The sequence below is a fragment of the Vidua macroura genome, chromosome 6 (genome assembly GCF_024509145.1).
Source record: "Vidua macroura isolate BioBank_ID:100142 chromosome 6, ASM2450914v1, whole genome shotgun sequence".
NCBI classification, from domain to species: Eukaryota; Metazoa; Chordata; class Aves; order Passeriformes; family Viduidae; genus Vidua; species Vidua macroura.
Window position 1 is genome coordinate 5,231,927 of NC_071576.1, and position 19,650 is coordinate 5,251,576.

A 19,650-nucleotide genomic window follows, 5' to 3' on the forward strand; every position below is an offset into this window, starting at 1 on the left:
TCCCAAAAAAACGCTTTAGGAAGGTTTTTCAGCTTCTGTTGCATCGAGCTTTATGAAACTATGCCTGCAAGCATCCTGGATCCTTTAATGAGATGATGCTGTGGAGTAATCTCTCTCCCAGGGACCCTGCTGTGAGCAACAGCACCATGAACTGACTATTCCGCGTAAACATGCACCTTAAAATTACAAAAATACACCCAAACAAAGCCTGCCCGAAGCAGCCCCAGCCTGCCCGGCAGCATCAGCCGCTAGCTTTTCTCCCTCTAATCTGCCCACCGAGCAGCGTCACAGAGACTGTCTTTTATCAAAACAAAGGCTGGATGCTGACTGGGAAGTGTGAAGCCGACTAAAAATGGCTGAAAAGCTGGCCAAGGCACCCGGGAAGGTGGCCAGCCCCACCCAGCGCAGACACCGACCCGCTCAAAACACGCTGAAAATCAACCCAAAAGGGAGATGCCATTGTTCCCTTCGCCTACGCGGCAGCGAGACAACATCACCGCAATGTTTCACCCCCCGAAACGAGTGCTCGGGAGGCTAATGAAAGGATTAATGTGGTTTTTTTTTTTAAAAAAAAAAACAATCCCAGAGCAAAGTAGGAAGCGGGGGGCCATCCCGCGGTGCCCCGGCTCGCTCGCCCTCCTTGCCGGAGCTGCGTTTCCTTTGTGTGACACAAGGCTAAGCCCGGCTCTGGGTGTGTCCGTGGGCAGGAGGCACCCAGGAGCCCAACGCCACCGCCTCCCACCCTCGCCAGCTCCAGCGGGCACCAATGCACCGTCACCCGGCTTCCTTGAAGCCCGAAAGGTGGGAAATCATGCCAGCGACATCCCGACGGAGAGAGTCGAGGATGAGGAATGACGCCGCTAACGGCAAGGGCGGATGCTTTGGGAATGAGCTGCAAGGTGGGAAGAAGGGAGGACCTGTATCCTGGATGCTTTCAGGGTGAGACACCTGCGGATGGGAGAAATGCATTCCGAGAACAGAAATAGGGGCTTTTAATCTTCCCGTCTTTCTTAAAATTACCCCCAAAGAAAAGCTTTCGCGGGGAGGGAGAGGAAACAGCATGCAAAGGCCCACAGGTGAACAATGCAAAAATGGATGGATCCTGCCTTTGCCTCCTCTGCCATGCAGTCCTAGCATGCAACACTAGAATAGATATAATACCCTGACATTTCCAGTTGCTCCAAAGACAGTCCATCTTGGTGGAATCGGCACTGGCTTGCATCTCGGAGAGCTGGGGGCTTGCCGGTCCTTTTCGTCGGAGGCACTGCGTTAGCAGTCAGGCATTCCCGAGCATGGGTGGGTTCCTGGGTACCGCTGCCGTCTCCCCGCTCGGCTCCGGACTGATGCTGTAAGCAGCACAGGCGGAGGGGGAGGGCATATTGTACGCGCTGCGGTCTCCACTGCAGCAAATCAGCAGTGTGATGTGGTTGCCCTAGGGAGCAGGCTCCTTTGAAAAGGGGATGCAGTCCCTTTTCAAATCAAAAGCTTGCGCTCGGGCGGCTTAGCCTCCTAAGCCGTGGAAATGGTTAAAGGCAACCTGATGGCAAAGAAATAAAAACAAATTGGGTGTGGGTGAAGGTGGGGGGGGCGGTGGGGGGGTGAGCAGTGTTTCCTATGTGGCAGTACGGTTGTGACTGTTCGTGTTCCAGAAATTTCTTGACAGTGATGGAATCTGGTATTTTCTTTAGTTTTTTTTTCTTTTTTTTTTCCTTTTTTTTTTTTTTTTTTTTGTGAAGGCCAAATTCCACACAAGCCCTCCAGATTTTCCTGCCTCCCTCTCCTCTGCCCAGCTGGGTGGGGTTGGGGAGCAGGCAGGAAAATAAACAAGGTCAGGATCCAAGCCCTGCAAAGCAACCCCTATTTTGCTATTTTTTTTTTTTGGAAAACCCTGAGGGCATGGGGTGACCCGTGTGGCTCCCCATGCCAAGCCCTGCCACACCAGGATGCTGAGGACCCCCCGATGTACCAGGTTTGGGTGTGCTGCCTCCCCTTGTTGCCCAAAATGCTGCATAAATCAGGATTTGAAGTGTAAAAGTGCAGGAATACAGGATAATTTGTGAAAAGCCCACTAATAGCTAAATTTTAACATTCAGTTTAACAGTGGTGGGTCCCACCACTCCTTCCCTAGCAGGATACAGCCTCTGCCTCAGTTTCCCCACCAATAAACTGATGAATAGCCTTGCATCATAACCATGCAATGCTCATACTTGGCAAACACTGCAAAAGAAAATCATTTGCCACTCAACCTGTTTGCATTTTCAGATTTTAGAGTGCCTAGGAATATTAAGAAACTCCCCAACAAGTCACCCCATTTCACTGAAGAGTGACCAGTATATCAGACTCTATCCTGTCATTTTGGGCAGAATGGGCCCAGAATTTGCCCAGCTGGGCACCTCTCAGCTGTAAGGCTGGATTGAAACCTTTAGATCATCACAGTTCATGAAATAATTTCACTTTAGCTGCATATTACTGAATTTTGCTTTTTTACGTGGAAACAGACACCAGCACAGACACAGTGGGTCACATACTCACCAGCCTGGGGAATAGAGTTTGAACCCCTCTGCTCTTTTGGCTCCAAAAATAAAAGGTCTTTAATACCTGAGTTAACAGATATCTCCTCCAACTGGCAGTAGCAGGTCACTTATCCTTCCCTCAGGTTACTCATCTTATAGAAGAAAGCCAAAATTTAAGGAAATTCACCACACCTGGGAAACTCTGCTGGAATTACAGAGGCCAACAGCTATTGTTCATGTTTATAAGCCATCCCTGAGATCCCCAAAAACACTTGCTTAGGCTTGAACCCAGCATCTTCATTCCCCTAACAGGGAAATCCTTAACTAATTGGGGGCAGAACTGGCTTCAGCTGTCATTGCATATAGACATTATATATATATATATAATGTCTATATAGATTCAACCATCTATAATGTTACAAATCTGGATTTTGTGTTCTTCCTGGCTTTGTTAAAAAAAAAAAAAAGGAAGAAAGAGGTTGACAAGGGATGATTTCTAAGCATAGATCGATCAGTTTAGACCCTTTACAAGAGCAGAAAATTTTCCTATTGATACATTTTGCCCTGCAAACTCTTTGCCAAAAATCTCTACAGTGAGGTTCCCAGCGCCAAGACATAATATGAAGTATTTACAAGCAGTGTGTATAAAACAGAGGCATAATTCACATCAAACTTTTGCATCCTTGTCCCTGGAATAGCTGTAGACACCCCAAACATAGGTAAAATTTGTGGCTACTGGGGATGTACCACCAGCAACACAGCAGAGAAAAGGCAAAAGATCTTTTTGGTCTCATTGTAACCCATATTTCTAAGTCAAGTATGAAGGACAAATTCCCTTTGGACAGAAGAGTGGTCCACGTAAATTTAACATCCCACTAATGATTTCTCCTTGCCTTCATTGTTTGTAGAAATTTTTCTCACCTCAGACTTGATGTCTCCATTCCCTCTTCCAGGCTACCAAAATGAACCACACCATAAAGCTTCCTGTTTAAATTCTTACTCCCCTTTGGAAAAGTGTCTCTTCAGACCTGGCCCATGTGATTGGACTCTCCTACACCACTTCCAGAACTATTTTAATCCACAGGCACCAGAATCCATTGCTTTACCAGCAGTAACAGAACACTGTATTTGTGTCAGAAACAGAACTGAACGGGAACATGAGATGAAGACACTTAGAAAATGCACACGGGCTAAGAAAAGCTTCCAGTGTGCACTCACTTGTCCCAGGACCTGAGGCAGGTGGGGGCCAGAAGCAACTCTATGTGTGACTACAGAAATTGCACAAAAACCCAATCAGCACTGGGTGGATCCAGCACCAAAATGGCCATTGATAAAAAAACGCATTCCCACAATGAAATTTTGAATTATGCATTCAGTGAGTAGTGAGACAGAATTAGGACTAAGCACCTGGCCATCAATCCTGAGGTTAAGAGCTGCTTCTTTGCCACAGAACTAAACCAGGGGCAGGCTGCAAGGCACAAATAAACATTGCACTGCCTGGATCTTAAAAGGGTGAGACATGCACAGAGATCTTGGCATCAGCTGCAGGAAAGTTGAGTGTTGGAGGAGAGCTTTCCTGTGATCATGAATAAGAGCAGGATGAAAAGTAGTAAGTGGAATTTGCTTCCCTTCAGAGCACTGTCCATTGGGAGCCTCCTTCTGCTAGGGATGTTACTGAAGTTGTTACAAGTCTTTAGATGTGTTAGTGAGGTCACATGAAGCTCAGTGTTGACAGCACAGCCACAAGCCAAGAGGGCTCATCAACACTTGCCTGTAAAGTGGCTCTGCTGGAGATAATGATCTGTGTCTGCAGGATGTCTGGGGTTAGCACTCAGTAAAATAAAGTTACCCATGGGATCACTGCAGGAAGCCACTGGCCAAGTGAGCACGTGTAGGGTATTGCTGTCTGCCTCATTTCTTTCCATCCCTCCAACTCCAATAGAGATCACAGAATCAGAGAATCATTGAATGATTTGGGCTGGAAGGAACCTTAAAGCTCATCTAGTTCCAAACCCTTTGGTTTGGAATCCCATTGGCAGGGATGCCATACACTAGACAAGGTTTCTCAAAGCCCCATCCAATCTGGCCTTTAACAATTCCAGGCATGGGGCACCCAGGTCTGGATGGCCAAATGAGGTGCAGACTGCAGCTCTGCAGAGGACAGGGACCCCCTGCCATGGTGTGTGGCCACCAGGGTTGTGCTCCTTCCAGGGAGACAGGAAATCCTGCAGCAGGACTGGCACTCCAGCCCTACCTTGTTTCCCTCCAAAGGTCCTTCCACGGTGACCCAACCCACCTGTGCACCACTGATGAGGTCAGAGTTAGCAACATTTAAGGCTTTTTTAGGTAAATATACTTGAATGGACCATAACAGTCCATAAGAGCTCGGAAGCACCCACTGTTCTACCACGGGAACTAAACTTAGGGGCTGTCCCTTAACAACCCTGCTGGAGGGCAGGGGTGGAAGGCAGCTGGTTTCAGTTGGTTTCAAAGATGATTTAATGATTAAAAATCCACAGACAGAGCTGAAACCACTGTTTGGAGTGCAGTGACTTTGAAGACACTTTGGACTGACTGCGTTTTCCTGCATCATTCCACGTCAAGGCTCCGTGGGACACATTGAGGGCAGCGCCAGATCTGCACGGTGGTGCTGAAAGATCCTGACACTTAGCACTTTAGGAGAACAATAGCATTAAGGGAGATCATTGGGTTATTTTTCTAAGCTAATTTGTTCTTAGCATTAGCAACAAAAATAGAGGGGATGCTATTTTAAAAGTTGCATTAATATGTCTCAAGGCTCTAAAGAGCAACGGGGAATTTTTTGCCCGAGCACTCCAAGTAAGGGCAGCCAGCAATTACATTTTTGTGAGAATGCTGTCAATAGCAGAAGGATGAGCCAAATCCTGGCTCTGCTCTCATCCTTTTCACTGTCTTGTGCTCATTCTTGCACATTTTCTGGTCTGCAGAGCTGCTTAGAGGCAACTCAAATGGCAAGGCCGTGAGCTGGGAGATGCTGATGGTTATTTCAGGTCCATCACTTCTCACAGTACAGGAAGCACATAGACAGCTCTGTCCTTGCTGTCTTTTGCCCCAGGTCTTTGCCACTCTTAGAAGATGTAATGCAGTGATGAATTACCTTTTCTTCTCAGGTCTTCAGACCACAAAAGGAATCAATAAGCTGGTAAAGAAAGACAATGCGGTCTTAAACTGGCAGAATTAAAGTCTGAAGCTGAACAATCACAACAAAAGAAGCCCCATGTCCTGGCATGTCATGTAATGTTCCAGCCTCCCTGTAGTTTCTTTTTAAGTCTTAAAATGTCTGGATTTATAGGGTTTTTTTAAATCATCAGTCAAAATATTTGGATTGTTCACAAGGACAAGAAGTGTGATTTTGGGACATGCTAAGCTTCTGCTCTGCTCCCTCTGTTTCACTTTCTGCTCAGCAAAACTGCTTTTCATACCCATCTTTGCTCAAAGGCTGAGACTATAGATGTATCTATTTATATATAGATATATGTAGATATATCTAATCATAGAAGTGTAAATTGGAAGGGACCTTAAAGATGATCCAGTTCCCAACCCCTGCCATGGGCAGGGACACCTTCCACTACCCCAGTTTGTCCAGAGCCCCATCCAACCTGGCCTTGAACACTTCAGGGATGGAGCAGCCACAGCTTTCCTGGGCAGCCTGTGCCAGGGCCTCACCACCCACACAGGGAAGAAATTCTTCTTAATATCTGATCTAAACCTGCCTTCTGCCAGATAAAGCCACTCCCCTTTCTCCTATCACTGCATGCCCTTGTCCAAAATCCCTCTCCAGCTCTCTTGTCAGCCCCCTTTAGGCACTGGAAGGTGCTCTGAGGTCTCCCCTTCTCCAAGTTCAAGAGTCCCAGCTGTATAAGAGGATTATATAATAACTACATATAACTATAAAATAAGCATATATAACTGTATAATAAATGTATATAACTGTATTATAAGACCTTATTATCATAAGATTTTCAGCAGCAAGCCAGTGACATGAGCCAAATGAGTTGGTGAAAGACCCAGGTGAGACAAGCATCATGCTTGCTTCCTTCCCTGGGAACAAGGTGGCCTTTGTTTGAATCCTAGTAAATGAGCCCTTTGGGGGGCAACTCCTTAGATTTGACATTGTAATTAACAATTTTGGGTTTTGAGCCACTGATGTGCCTCAGTGAACATGGCACAGACCTTCTTCAGCAGCCATCCCAGAGATGGCCAGGACTCCTGTGGCCATTTGAGCTCCCTGATTACTGCAGGCAGCAGCACAACTAACACATAACAATCAGGTTTGATTTACTCCTGGTTCTTCAGAGGTGGATAATTTCTCTTGGTTCTTTAATGTTATTTTTGAACTGTGAGGTTCATAGAAATAAAGGCTCTATTCCTGCCATTGACCTAGAAAAGTCTTTTGATTCTTTCCAGTGGGACTACTTTTTTCAGTTGCTGGGAACCTTAAAATCATGAGTTTCTCTCCTCTTGGGGAGGTAGTTGCTACATCTTCATTCCTCCTTTAAGATTTGATCAGTAAAGCTGAAAAGACCCTAAAACTCTCTCTGACCTCCTGCACTCCCCCATTACAAAGGAAGTGCTTGCAGCTTATTACCATTTTCAACCCTTCTGTTTTTAAGCGTGTGCTGTGAAATTTTTCTCTCCTACAGCATTGCTGGTGCTGCAGCTGGCATTATTAATTCCATTTCATTAACGGATCTTCTTAATGTACTGGAAGACAAAAGAGAAGCCAGTCCTGAGACCACAGCATGGCTGAGCCTCAGGAGATCTCTGTTCAGTCCCCATGTCTGCCACAGGCTTCCTACGTGACCTTGGGAATCGTCTCTCCGAGGTCTCTGGGTCTGCTCGGTCTATTTAAATTTGGGGCATCGTCTGCTTTTTGAGCTTTGTTTCTGCAGCACCCAGCACAACATCTGCACTCTAAAAAAGGAGCCTCACTCCTTTTTGCAGCACAGCTTGCAGGGCTGGTGTTACTGCCTCCATTCTTGGACCAGGGGAGATGAAGCGAGGTTGTAAAGATGAATTTGGATTGCACTGCTCCTGGAAACGGTGAAACTCTGCTTGGTGTTGTGCAAGGGGCACAGAGGACTCTTCTCTTTGGCCAAGCACGCCCCGAAGAGATGATGATGATGCATGTTCAGCAAATTCTTGAAGCAAGGTCTGGTCTCAAGTGCCCGAGCTGGGGAAGTGAGGCTGTGCCACAGGGCAGTGCCACAAGCCACCAGGGAGAGGTCCTGTCCTGCCCTTTGCTCCTCTGCACATCCAAGTCCTGAGCTCAGGCGGCTCTGGTGCACCCCCAGGAAAGATGTTCCCAAAAAATGCCAAAGCTTTGTTTCCAGCTTGCAGGGCCACCCTTTGCTCTGGCTCTGCTGGGATCAGACCCAAGTTCTGAAGCTCCAGGTGCTGATTCAGAGGCTGGGATGCTCTGCCCAAGTGCAAAATGCAGCTAACAATTTTGCAAATGTGACTGCAACCTAAACCAACAGCCTGCAGGCAGAGGCTCAGGAGACTGAGGCTACATTTGCAGCAGTGCCACAAGCCCTTAAATGAGTTTGGGATGCTCATAAGCAGCCAGGGGTGCTTGAGAATCAGCTGTGACTTGCAGCATTTCTGCTGGCTCCTCTGCTCCAGTACCTGGCACTCCTGCCAGCCCAATTCAGGCCAGGGGAGAAGGTGTAGAATAATTTAATGCAGTCAAGCTCCTTTCCCCAGCTTCAGATGTGCCCAAAAAGTAATATTCCTTGGGGAAGGGTGCTCCCCAGAAGGGCCTGAGCTTCTCACCATGCTGGAGAGCTGCCTCAAGCCTCTCACCAAGGGCATCTTTCCATCCCCCACCCCGCCCTGCAGGGAGGGCAAAGTGCCTTCGTGGTGGAGGTGTGTGGATACTGCAGCCATGCACCGGCTGGGCCGGCACACAATTGTCATGGCAACCCCAGCTTTCCCTGGAAAACAGAGGCAAATCACTGACACACTGCTGGATTCGCCAGCCTGCTCCACAGATGGGAGACACCTGGGTACCAAGATGCTCTCTGCAAAGGGGCAGCTCCAATCATACCCAGCCTGGGAAGCTGGCTGTTAACATGGGAAAATCCTGGCTGAGGTTGCAGAGAAATTGGGGACAGGTTGGACAGGGGGAAGTGAAGAAGCAGCTGCTCCTGTCCTGAGCAAACACAGCCTACAGTGCTTGCAAAAGCAATGGAGGAGGCAGTGTGGCTGCTTATCACAGCAATGCCAGCGGTGCTGCGTGGCACAAAGTGGGGGAAAAGAACCCAAAAGGAGCAATGAAGGACATAAAATAGTGATGTGTAAGGCAGAAGTGCCAGTGCAAGGCTGTGAGAAGGGGAGAACTGAGCAGAGTTCTGCCGAGAGTCTGTGTGGGCACTGGCTGGAGAAACGCTTTGGAGGGCGAAGCAGCACTCTGAGTTTTAAATGTTATTATGGGCCTCTAGGGCAATTAGAAGAATTAGATCAGGAAATGATGTGCCAGAAGTGTTGGCTGAAGAGTGGTCAGAGTTGTGTTTGTTGGGGAAACAAACAGGGAAAATGGTTTTTTGTGGCATTTCAGGACATCTGTTGGAAGAGAAACAACACAGAAAAGCAGAAATGGTTTGAGTAGTGGGGGGCTGGCCCTGCCCCAGCACATCCCCTCACATGGGGCAGAGAGGACAGATCACATGTATATATCTTATGGAAGATACCATAAGCAAGGTCAAGCAAGCTTCTAGCATCCAGTTAGCAGAATATGCCAAGAAAATCCACACCCTGAAGCCAGCTCATTAGGAACTTAAGATCAGTCATCCCTAAAACTAGTTATCTTATGCAAACAGATGCAAAAGGAGGAAAAAGAGAAGGGAAAAAAAAAAAAAAAAAAAGGCAGAACCCTGTTGAACCCACTGAATTTGTGGAAATGGGTTTCTCTCCAAAGAACAGATCCTATCTCTGAGCACTTGGCTATGATATAGCCTCGCTCCCTCTCTGCACACAATGAAAAAATCCTGATTTGGATGCTGACACCAAGTATCTGAGAAAAGACAATTTAATTTCCCATTCTTAAGGCTAAAGGATTAAAGGCAGATCTAGCAAAACTATTTCACATTTAGGAAACCAAACGAAAAAGCCTGAGGAATTCAGATTTCTCTGATGATACTGTTAAACACCACAAACCACATTTTCCTGATTGCTTCTGCAGGAGGACTGATAGCTCTCTATCCTGGGATGAGTGTGAGCAAAATAGAAGGTATAGGGTGAATTTGAATAGATACATGAAAAACAGAATTATTTTTTCCGTATTTATCAATTAATAAGTAGCTTGAAAGTCCACTGGACAAAACTAAATAAGGGAAGGTGTATTCCTTACTGACAGCACATTTAATCCACACATGTGGATTTGGTAGAAGCATCAGGAATTTCAGGGTAGCTACAGATTTGCAGAGATCCAGAAATAGCTGTATCCCAGAGCACTGCACACGAGCAGTCTGAGGTGGAAGGAAGCATAATACATATTTTGCATTAATAGTGAATTCCCTTGCAACAGGTTTGGCTTTTGCAGAAATGGGGGATTTCCAAAGAGAACAGCTAAAATAGGTCTGGGCAAGATTCACCAAAGGTCTGCTGGGATTTCAGAACTGCTTTCCTTAAGTGTTTCTCTCCTTGCAAACATTTAAGTATATGGGGTTTTGATGAAACTCCCTGACTGAGACAGGTACCACCAAATACCTCATTGTATTATATCAGTTAGTTCATTCTCAATAAATCCACCCAGGGATCCAAAGCACAATATCCCTTGTGTCCCATGTGAGGTTCTTGAATTTCAAATGCCAGGTACTTAAAATTAATGTCTTGCAGATGAATCAGAGATAAACCACAATGGCATGACATGAATTTCAAATTATTATAAATTCAAGAAAACCACAATCTTATTTTGGTTTGCAAACCAAAAAATAAAACCCAACCCCCAAGCTCAATTGTCGTATTTTGTTTTGGATGAACCTCCTCTTTCACAGTAGATGTGATCAGCTCCTGCTGAATTCTGGGCAGGACTCTGAGTCCAGCTGGTCCTCAGCACCTGTGGGGCTGGGCTTTGGAAACCTCAACCTCTGAGTACCCCCAGCCTGATGCTGAGACACCAGCCCTCAAGATGAGGATGATTAATACTGGGGGCCAGAAGAGAAGGACTTTATTTTGGAAGCAGCAGCAGCTCTTACCTTTTCCAAAACACTTTCTTTTTAGCTGTACTTCCCCCACCCCCCCTCCCCGCCATTCTTTTCCCAGACTACCTGACATTTAAAGTGATCAAAGTTCCCTGTGAGCCACAGCTTCTAAATTTCAGATAAATATAGCCACGCTGCTCTGCATTTGTTTGTTTTTGTCAGGTTGCAAACCTGCAGTGGAGACCTACTTATTCTGGAGCAGGGGGAGCTGCTGGTTTGTCACCACGTGCTCAGCAGGCAGGAGGGAGCAGAGCCCTCCGTGCAGGATGTGGCTCTGCACTGCTCCCAACAGAGGGTCCAATCCTGCTCTGGCAACTCAGAACAAACCCACCAGCAGCCCCCTTGCTGGCTGGAGGAGCCAGAGCAGCCCTGGAGTGGGCAGAAGGCACGTGGAGACATGATGCAGGGAGACAGGCTGCATGGAGGGGAGGATGGAGATGGCCGTGGTGGCTCAGCGTGGTGACGTGTCCAGCCCACGCTGACACACAGGGGGGACAGCCCTGAGCCCTTTGAGACATTGGGAAGCTCTGTGGGCCCTGGGGTGTGGATGGAATCACATGCAAGGGCAGGAAGGTCCTGCCCCTGCCCACACACACACAACCACTCAGCCTGGTGCAATTTATTTTGGCCTCCCCATTAGCTGGGAAGTAAACGTGGCAATTACTTTGTACATCCCAAGTGTCAGAAGCCTTTGGCACATTTCCCTGAAGCTAAATAATTAATGAAGGGCTCTGATTAGTGTGAATCTTGTGGAATCATCAGACAGCATGGAGTGACATGTACTTTTACTTCTTGATGCCTGAGACAGGGCTTTTGATGAGGCTTCCATCCTCTCCTGCAGCTGAAAGGGCGCGGCCTGGGGTTTGTTCTGTAAAAAAGGTTTCTGCCCTGCTTTGTGCTTAGGCTGCCACAGACACGAGCAGCCTTCAAAATATGAATGCTTTGCAGGTGATGGAAGATAAAATACATTTCTTTTCCATGCAGGAAAGACATCCTGCAAATGTAGCACTCAGCAACTCGTTTCCCTCAGTGCCTCATTACAGTCACCACACCTAAAAGGGTTTTTTCCCCTCTCACTGACAAATAGGAGTCAACTAGAAGATACCAGGTGTGCATTTGCCAAGGGTGAGGCTCAGATCCTGCAAACTCAGCCACCACAGCAGGTTCTGACCCCACAAAATAGGATCTGGCCCCCATGGCAGTGGGATTCCAGCTTGGCACTGGGTGGCAGAGCAAGCTGTGTCCCTGCAGGGTGAGAGCCCTTCTAATGGGAGACTGCTGCATGTGAGGAATAGGAAGAGCTGGTGGCTGTCACTTGAGGTCCATTTTCTCCTACAATTTCTTTCTGAATGAACTCCCCACACAGAACACACCAGGGAGTTGTACTGAGCTATGACACACGGCTCTGTGTGAGCTGCTGCCCTTTTCTCAGCCCTCCCTCATTTTACCATCAAACTGCAAATAATCTGGTTTTCACTCTGAGGGAGAGAGGCTTGTACTAGGGAGGAGAGGGGCTGCCCAGAGAACACATGGAACTATTACATGTGCAAATTTGGGGTCCTGAAGTGCAGAAGAAGGTACAATCTTCACCTCTCCAGGGAGGAGATGAAAGTAAAGCAAAGAGTTAACATAAAAGCAGAACTCTTCTGATCCCAAATGTCACAGCCAGAGTGACACCAGCTCCAAAACGTGCTATCCCTGCTCTGTCTCATGCATTTCACCTCTGAGCAGCATGTTCACATGCTCAGGGGTTATACTTTCAAACCTGTGCATCAACACCAGTCAGACGCCTCCAAAAGTTGACTCTCCCTAGAGAGATTTCCCCTTCATTCAGAGTTTTGTAAAAACAGGAGGTAAAGGAGTCCTTGCAAGGAAAAGCAAATAGTTTGGAAATCATGTACTTTAAGTCTGTGCCTGGTTCTGCCTCATCCAACATGTGTTTCCATGGAAGCAGAGGAGGAAACAGGCAGCCTGTGGCTGCAAATCACAGCAATCTCACTGCCTGCTCACGAGCCTGAAAAGACAAATGGATCATTAAAAATAAAAAACACCTGAATTTTTTAACATCCCTTTTGATAGTAGATAGATGGTATTTAGTGCTGCAACATTCTCTTCAGGGACAGGGGTTCAAGAGCATCACAGCTGAACGAAGCCAAACTTGTGCTCATTCTCAGAGGAAACAGAGTATACACCAAATAAAATGATTTTTGCTCTTTTGTTGGTCACACTGGTGTAGTGATTGTGTGAGCACAGAGAATGGCAGTGCAGCACACAAAGGCAGTTACATATATGGAATAAAACATGTTTTCAGCATGGTTTGGAGGAGTGGGAGAGACCAAACCAAGGATGGTTTAGGAAATACGGATCGTTTAGGAAAAGGAAAGGTTTATCTGTTGATAAAACCTGACTCTGATCTCAGGAGTGAGCCTCCTGAAGTCAACCTGTCAGTCAGTCACTTGTCTTATCAACATGTCCTTTGAGCACAAAGTTGTTTCTGACTATAACCATGAAGTTTTCCCGGCCTTAAACGAGCATCTTGAGGCATCACCGCATCCACAGAAAACACACAGCTCCCAACAGTTCTCCAGCCAGCTGCAAAGAGACCTTGCTGCTGAGCCAGCCACATTTCACTGGGAGTAAATACCCTTTAACCCCAGGTAAGAGCTGCCTCTTGGCCAAAATGTGCCACTGGGTGACTTTATTGTAGCTGCTCTTGAGTGATTAAGCTGGATCTACCTGGTGGCCTCGTGCCAGCTCCCAGCAAGGCACCAGGGCTGATCTGTGTGCACCCATTACAGGATCAAATGCAAAATGTCCTTCCTGCACTTGCCCCCCTCAGAAAAACATATATCTCTTTTACAGCAGCCTGCCTTGTCCCAAAAGGCTGCAGAATCTCTCACCAGTAGGTCTGGGTTTCTTTTCTTTCTTGACTATCAGGCAAGAAAAATTAGGCACACTTACAAAAACTGCCAATTAGAAAACAGAGTTGCAGAGTCCAGTGAGTTAAAAATCTTGAGTTTTTTAGTGTTTGGGAGATTTTGCCCCCCCAGCTCTGTGTGCAATGCATTTGGAGCTGTTCTCTGTAGCTGCCTGAATGCTGAATTTCTGAATATTGTGGTCAATACTGTATTGAATAACAATACCTATGACCTAATGACAGCTCTGTGTGCATCTAGGACTTAAGTTTAGTAGATTGTTTTCAGGCAGAGAACAGCAAAATTTGAAAGAATGGGCCAAATCCATTTCAGTTTCTTAGAAACTACATCCAAACAGGGAAATATGAGAGATGAAAAGAAATCTACTGGGAAAAATGAAGAGACTGAGCTTGTACCAGGACTGACCCTATTTCCAGAGCCTGCAAAGGTCCCAGAGAACTCAATACCAGCAAATCCCAGTGAGCAGATGGGAGTACTACAGAAGGTATCCTTTTTCCTTTAGAAGCCTGTGAACACATGGCTTAAAGGGAGGGTGTCCTGGATTGGTTTTCATCTCTGGCTAGTGCTTAATATTCTCCATCTCACAGTGGAAATCACCTGGTAGTACTGGCTGGTGCCATGAACCGGGATAATCTGGGATTTTTCCTTTTTTTCAAAAATATGCATGTCAAATCATAATAATGGTTTGTGCATTATTATGCTTTGATTGAACTGTAATAGTGGTTTGTGGGTTGTTTCTACTTATGCTATTGATAACTGAGCCACTGAGTGTCCACTGGGCCCAAAGGCCTGAAGGTAAAAGGCTCCTGTATCCTATTCCCAACTCCAAGCCCACCAGGACACACCTGGGAGTGTTCAAGTCCAAGCTGAATGGGGTTTTGAGCAACCTGGTCTAGTGGAAGGTGTCCCTGGCCATGGCAGGGAGTTGGAACTGAGAGATCTTTAAGGTTCCTTCCAAACCTAATTATTCTGTGATTCTAGGATTCTATGAAAAGGCTCTGCAAGTTTTGAAAACATGTCAGGGAAGGAAGAACACTGCAAATAAATTCTTGGACCAAGTAGGAAGGAACTGAAAGGTGAGCAGAAAACTGGTGTGGATGAGCCTGCACTAGGAGGGTATCAGAAAAGCATTTGCTTGTAGACAGCCAGAGATATTGATCTGCAGTCACACAGCAGCACAGGCTGGACAGCAAGCATCATCAGAAATTGGCTGAGGGCAAGGGAGAAACATGTCAATAAAACCCAGCCGTGTGTCAAAGGGAGGAGGAGGAAGGAGGAGGAGGCCAGCAGGGCAGCCTCTGCTGGAGCCACGGGTGTTTACCTCATGCTGTGTATCAGTGACCTTGAGGGTGATGCCATTATCTAATGATGCCAAACTGTAGGAGGCACAGAACAAATTAATTACAAATGGGAGATTAGGCTTACGGTCTGATAAGCAGCACACGGAGTTCAACGGAGAGAAGTTTTAATGAGATTAAGTGACAAAGCCATCACTTAGAAGGAAGCATTAAACAGACTACAGGCAAGGAGAAAGAAGTGGGGGCGAAGGCAGAGAACTATTAAAACCATCTGTGTTATTAAAAGAGGAGTAAACAAGGCCTGTGCCTCTCAGGGAGAAATGGGGATGATAGTAAGGCGTGCTGGCACTGCTGGTGGGAGCTGCTCCCGTGAATGTATTGTATGAAGCATCTGAGTCAGACTCAGGGGAAAATTGATGGGAATCCCAGCACAAACTTGGGATTAACACCAGCAGCAAGGCACTGCCTGGCTTGGTATGAATAAGTGCAAGCAAGAGCCTGGAGAGGAGGTCCAGGAGGAGTGGATGTGTGGGATATGGCAAAGGGTTGAATGGAGAAGAGTTCTGCTTTGGCCCAACAGCAAAAAGAGCAGGACACTGCATGGTAGCAATCAAGGAAAGAAACTGGCCAGCAGTTAATATGTCAAGCTCTTAAATAATAATAGCTGCTGCTAACGATGAATAATTAAAGCAGAGCACTTGGTCCTCAGGCCCTTGCGTAGTTCTGTTCCTCTAATGCCCGGCAGAAGCATCATTTATAGTATGTGGCAGGAGGAATCTTGTGATCCCAGGGGCTGGCTCTGCTTCATCTCCTACCAAACCCACTGCATCCTTCTCTGTGAGCTGTATTTAAAGCTGAGTCCAAAGAAAATGGGAATGGGAGCAGCTTCGAATCGGACTGATCAGAGACCTGGGGTGTGGGGATTGGCAGTAATGTCCTGTGTTTATGTTACCTGCAGGCAATGGGCCAAAACAGCTCCTGAAAAGGAGGACAGTCACGTCTTTGTTCAACATCAGTGGGCAGATGTCTGTATGGCTGTGTTGTAGAACAAATGTTAGGCACCTTTCCCCATCCTTCCTCTCTGTGACAGATGCTTTTGGTGTACTCGGGGGCTGACTGGCATTGTCAGGCATGTAGTGACTCACTGACACATGAGTTTGCCAATTCTCACCTCTCAGATGCATCTAAGAGGGAAAAGGTTTGAGAAGAAAGCAGAGCAGACTCCTCATTTTTTCTCCCCTCAGCCTCACCTTTCCACCCACCACTTCACCCAAAGGGTAACACCGTTGTGAAGGGACTGAAAAAAGGAGCAGGCAGCAGGCAAAGCAGAGCTGACCCTCAGACAACACAAAAAGGTGGCAATTCCTGCATTTAATAATCCTCCTCACAGTGAAATTCACCCTGCAAGCTCTCCAAGGAAAGGACCTTACTGCTTGGTCTTATCTTGGCTAACAAAAGAGCCTGATCTTGACTGGGTCTCCAGGCACTACATCTAAAATAAGATCTAAAAACAATAATCAGCCCAGAGCTTTTCTTTTTCCTGAGAAATCAGGGAGCAATTTGTGCATGTTAAGAAACACATCCAGCACTGCAGCCTTTCAAAGTCATCTGCTATTCCCTTGACTTCCCTTGCAATGCAGATTATCCAAATGCAGATCCCTGGGTGCTCTCTGACACACAGTTCCAGTAAATATTTACATACCCTCTCTTCCTATTTTGGGTCGAAATATGCTAAAAGGGTGCATAGGGGATGCCTCAGCATTTTAGAGTTTCTTCACTTTGGTCAGCAAAAGTGAGATCCTGTGGGAGTGACAGCTGAAAGTGTGTTGCAATCTCACCTTTCTGGAAAGATTCAACCTCCTACAGTTAACCCTGATTTTTAAAAATTGCAGGTGGGGGGCTATACATACAGGTATGATATGGGTCTATGCCTGACTCAAATCCACAAATAGAGTCTGCAGCTCTGAGCTCCAGCCTTGCCCACAGGGCAAAAGCAAAGCTCTCATCTGAATAAATCCTGAAAATCTCATCTGCCAGCATCTCCAAACCAGTGCAACAGCAACAGGAGCTGAAGCCAAGTGCTCTGAATATTTCCTTGCAGAATACCCAGGAGAGCACAGCTATATGTAACAGAGATATTTACACAGTGTTTAAGGCAACGTTTCTACTCTTAGCAGACACAGAGGTGCCAGGAAATGATTCTACTCCCCAGGCAGGATTCAAACCACAGCACAGGCAGGCCACGATTATCACATTGATCTTTTTAACCCCCCTCCATGTAGCACCAAGGATGAGCTAAGTGACCACTGCTCATCCAGACACTGCTCTCAGCTGCTGCTGTGGGTTGTAGTGAAAGGCAATGTCCCTGCTCAGACTGTCCCTGAGAAGTGCCAGACCCCAGCCATGCTAAGGAACAGGCTCCAGTTCCCTCCCTTCCCTCACGTGTAGGGGTGTAACACAGACATTTTGATGAGCCATTGTGGCGCTCTTTCTGTGGGATTTGAAGTGAAGAGGGGGAATAGCTGCAGACAGCTGCCCAGATTGGGCAGGGAAAGGGCTTCTCACCTGGAGAAGAAGCACTGAGGGAAGGCACTGATATAACTGAACAAGGGGTGCAGGAACAGAAGGAAGCAAGACTCCTTTAAAAGGGATAAAAAGTGGCATGTTCCCCAGACAGGTGTGCCTGACAGAGATTGATCTTTCAGCCTGCATGGCTCTACATGCTCCATGAGTTGCCCCATCAACCCCTGTGACCTAAGCAGTGACCTGCTGGCCATTGCCAGCTCTTTGCAATGCCTTCCCTCAAAGGGAAGGTCTCACATCCCAAACTGAGCTGATCTGGGCCCACAAACATCACTAAAGTCACTGCTGTGTGCACAGCCAAAACATCCACTCCCTCCTTTACAAAAGGCTTGCACCTGACAGCCGCTGGCACTTCAGGGTGGGGTCACTGCCCCGTTCCCTGTGAGCTCTGTGACACTGGGGACACTTGGCTAACACATCCTTTAGCATTTTTCCTCCAGCACCCTCATTTATTTCCTTTTGCAATGTCGATTTGCCCAGCCAGCTCAATGAATAATTCAGCAATGTTAAACATGTGTCAAAGCTGTTTCAGCTCTTAGGATCAGCTCTTTGGTCATTTTCTCCATTTAAACTTCATTCCAATATAATCTCCCCTTCATTGCTGCTGGGGGAGCAAGATCTACAAGTAAAAAGCACACTGCCATAGTTATATGGAAATATAACAATATATATGGAAATTCCCTCTTTGATAGGAATGGTGTGCTGCTAATCATTCTGCTGGATGCCTTGCTGCTTCTGCTCACTGCTTCTGTTGATGATGGAAAAAACAGCTATTTTTTTTTTTTACAGACATCTATTGGATATAAAGTTCAATCATCACGCAATAAGGATGATCTCACAAACCAGAATTCAGAAAAAAAACAAGGTCATTTCTCAGTTTTGTTGTGTGCTCCTGGTGTTATTGCACTGGAAGCAATTCCTCACACCTAACAAATCAATTACTCACACAATAAATTTGCCAATATCGGTCCTTTTTCAGCAGCTTTTCTAGACAAAAGATGTGTGCACGTGTAGTGGAGTCAGTGTGTGACATCCAGCTGCAATAACTGTGCAGATGAAGGGGAAGGTGTGTGCTCATTTCAGCAGGCACATTTGCTACTATGGCTTTTATTAAATCCCACTCATTTTATCACTCCCTGGTTGAAGCAACAAGCCTTTCACTTTCAGCTAAAGGTGAAACATGGCCCTGTTTCTGCAGCAGCAAAGCTCCAAAGCAGGAATCCCAGACAAACAGGGAAGACAGCCCGTTCTCCCTCGGTGGGAAGTAACTTCCAATTCTTTGGAACAACCCTTACACTTAACCCAAGCAAGTAAGCACAGCTGTTTGTGTTCCAGTGTTTCAATGCTACATTGGCTGACCAAGTAACCTTCAGAAATCCTGGCTATTAATCTCTGCTGGCTTTTCTTCAGGCTCCCCTACCTTGTGGGTTGCTCAGATACAGACCTTGCTTTGTTGATGCTATCAGCATTTCATGAGGATGTGTGCAAGGACCCTCTCACACACTCCTCTGTAAGGAACTGTCTCTGTTCCTAAAAGAGAGCAGAAAAACCTGTCTGTGCAATGCCTGCCTCTGCCAACAGCACACACTCAGTGAGTACAGATCCTGGGCTGCCTTTATGGGAGTTGCTCAGAAAACAGTGTCTCTGGGATTGCCAGAGGCTGGATTTTGATCTTACACCACTGTGGATCCCAAGTAGCACCAAGCAAGGCAGAGAGTTTGTACCAGCCAGGCCATGGTGGTGCCAAACCCTGGAAATCTGAATTTGTTTTATCTCTTGAATTTTGCAGTCTTGTTGCACCTTCTATTCAAAAGATAAGAAGCTATTAAAAAAATTACATTTTGCTCTTTTGTATGAAATGTGTTGCTCTCATCCCAGATGGATGATGTAGCAACATCAAAAGATGTTTCCCTGGCAAATTATCCTTTAGGATCCAGTTTGAAAGAGGACAGTCTTTACTGAGACTCCTACATTACCTGGCAGTCTGGATAGTCTAATGACAAATCCCTAAGGCAAGGCAAATTTGCTGCCTTGGAAGCCTTATATCTCCCTTTCTAAGACATGGCTTTTTTGCCAA

General features: G+C 46.5%; 1 protein-coding gene across 3 annotated transcripts in view; it reads right to left on the reverse strand.

Annotated features, from left to right (window-relative positions):
• The window catches only part of RTN1 (reticulon 1), a 118,112-nt gene that overhangs the window by 15,730 nt on the left and 82,732 nt on the right, over window positions 1-19,650 (reverse strand). The window contains exon 1 of one of the 3 annotated variants that reach the window (XM_053980992.1): window positions 1,162-1,361. The exons of the other annotated variants lie outside the window; for them this stretch is intronic. Within the exon in view, the coding sequence (XP_053836967.1) occupies window positions 1,162-1,222 (61 nt within the window). The 5' untranslated portion in view covers window positions 1,223-1,361. Of the gene's footprint in view, window positions 1-1,161; window positions 1,362-19,650 lie in introns of those variants that run through there. 3 annotated transcript variants of the gene reach the window in all.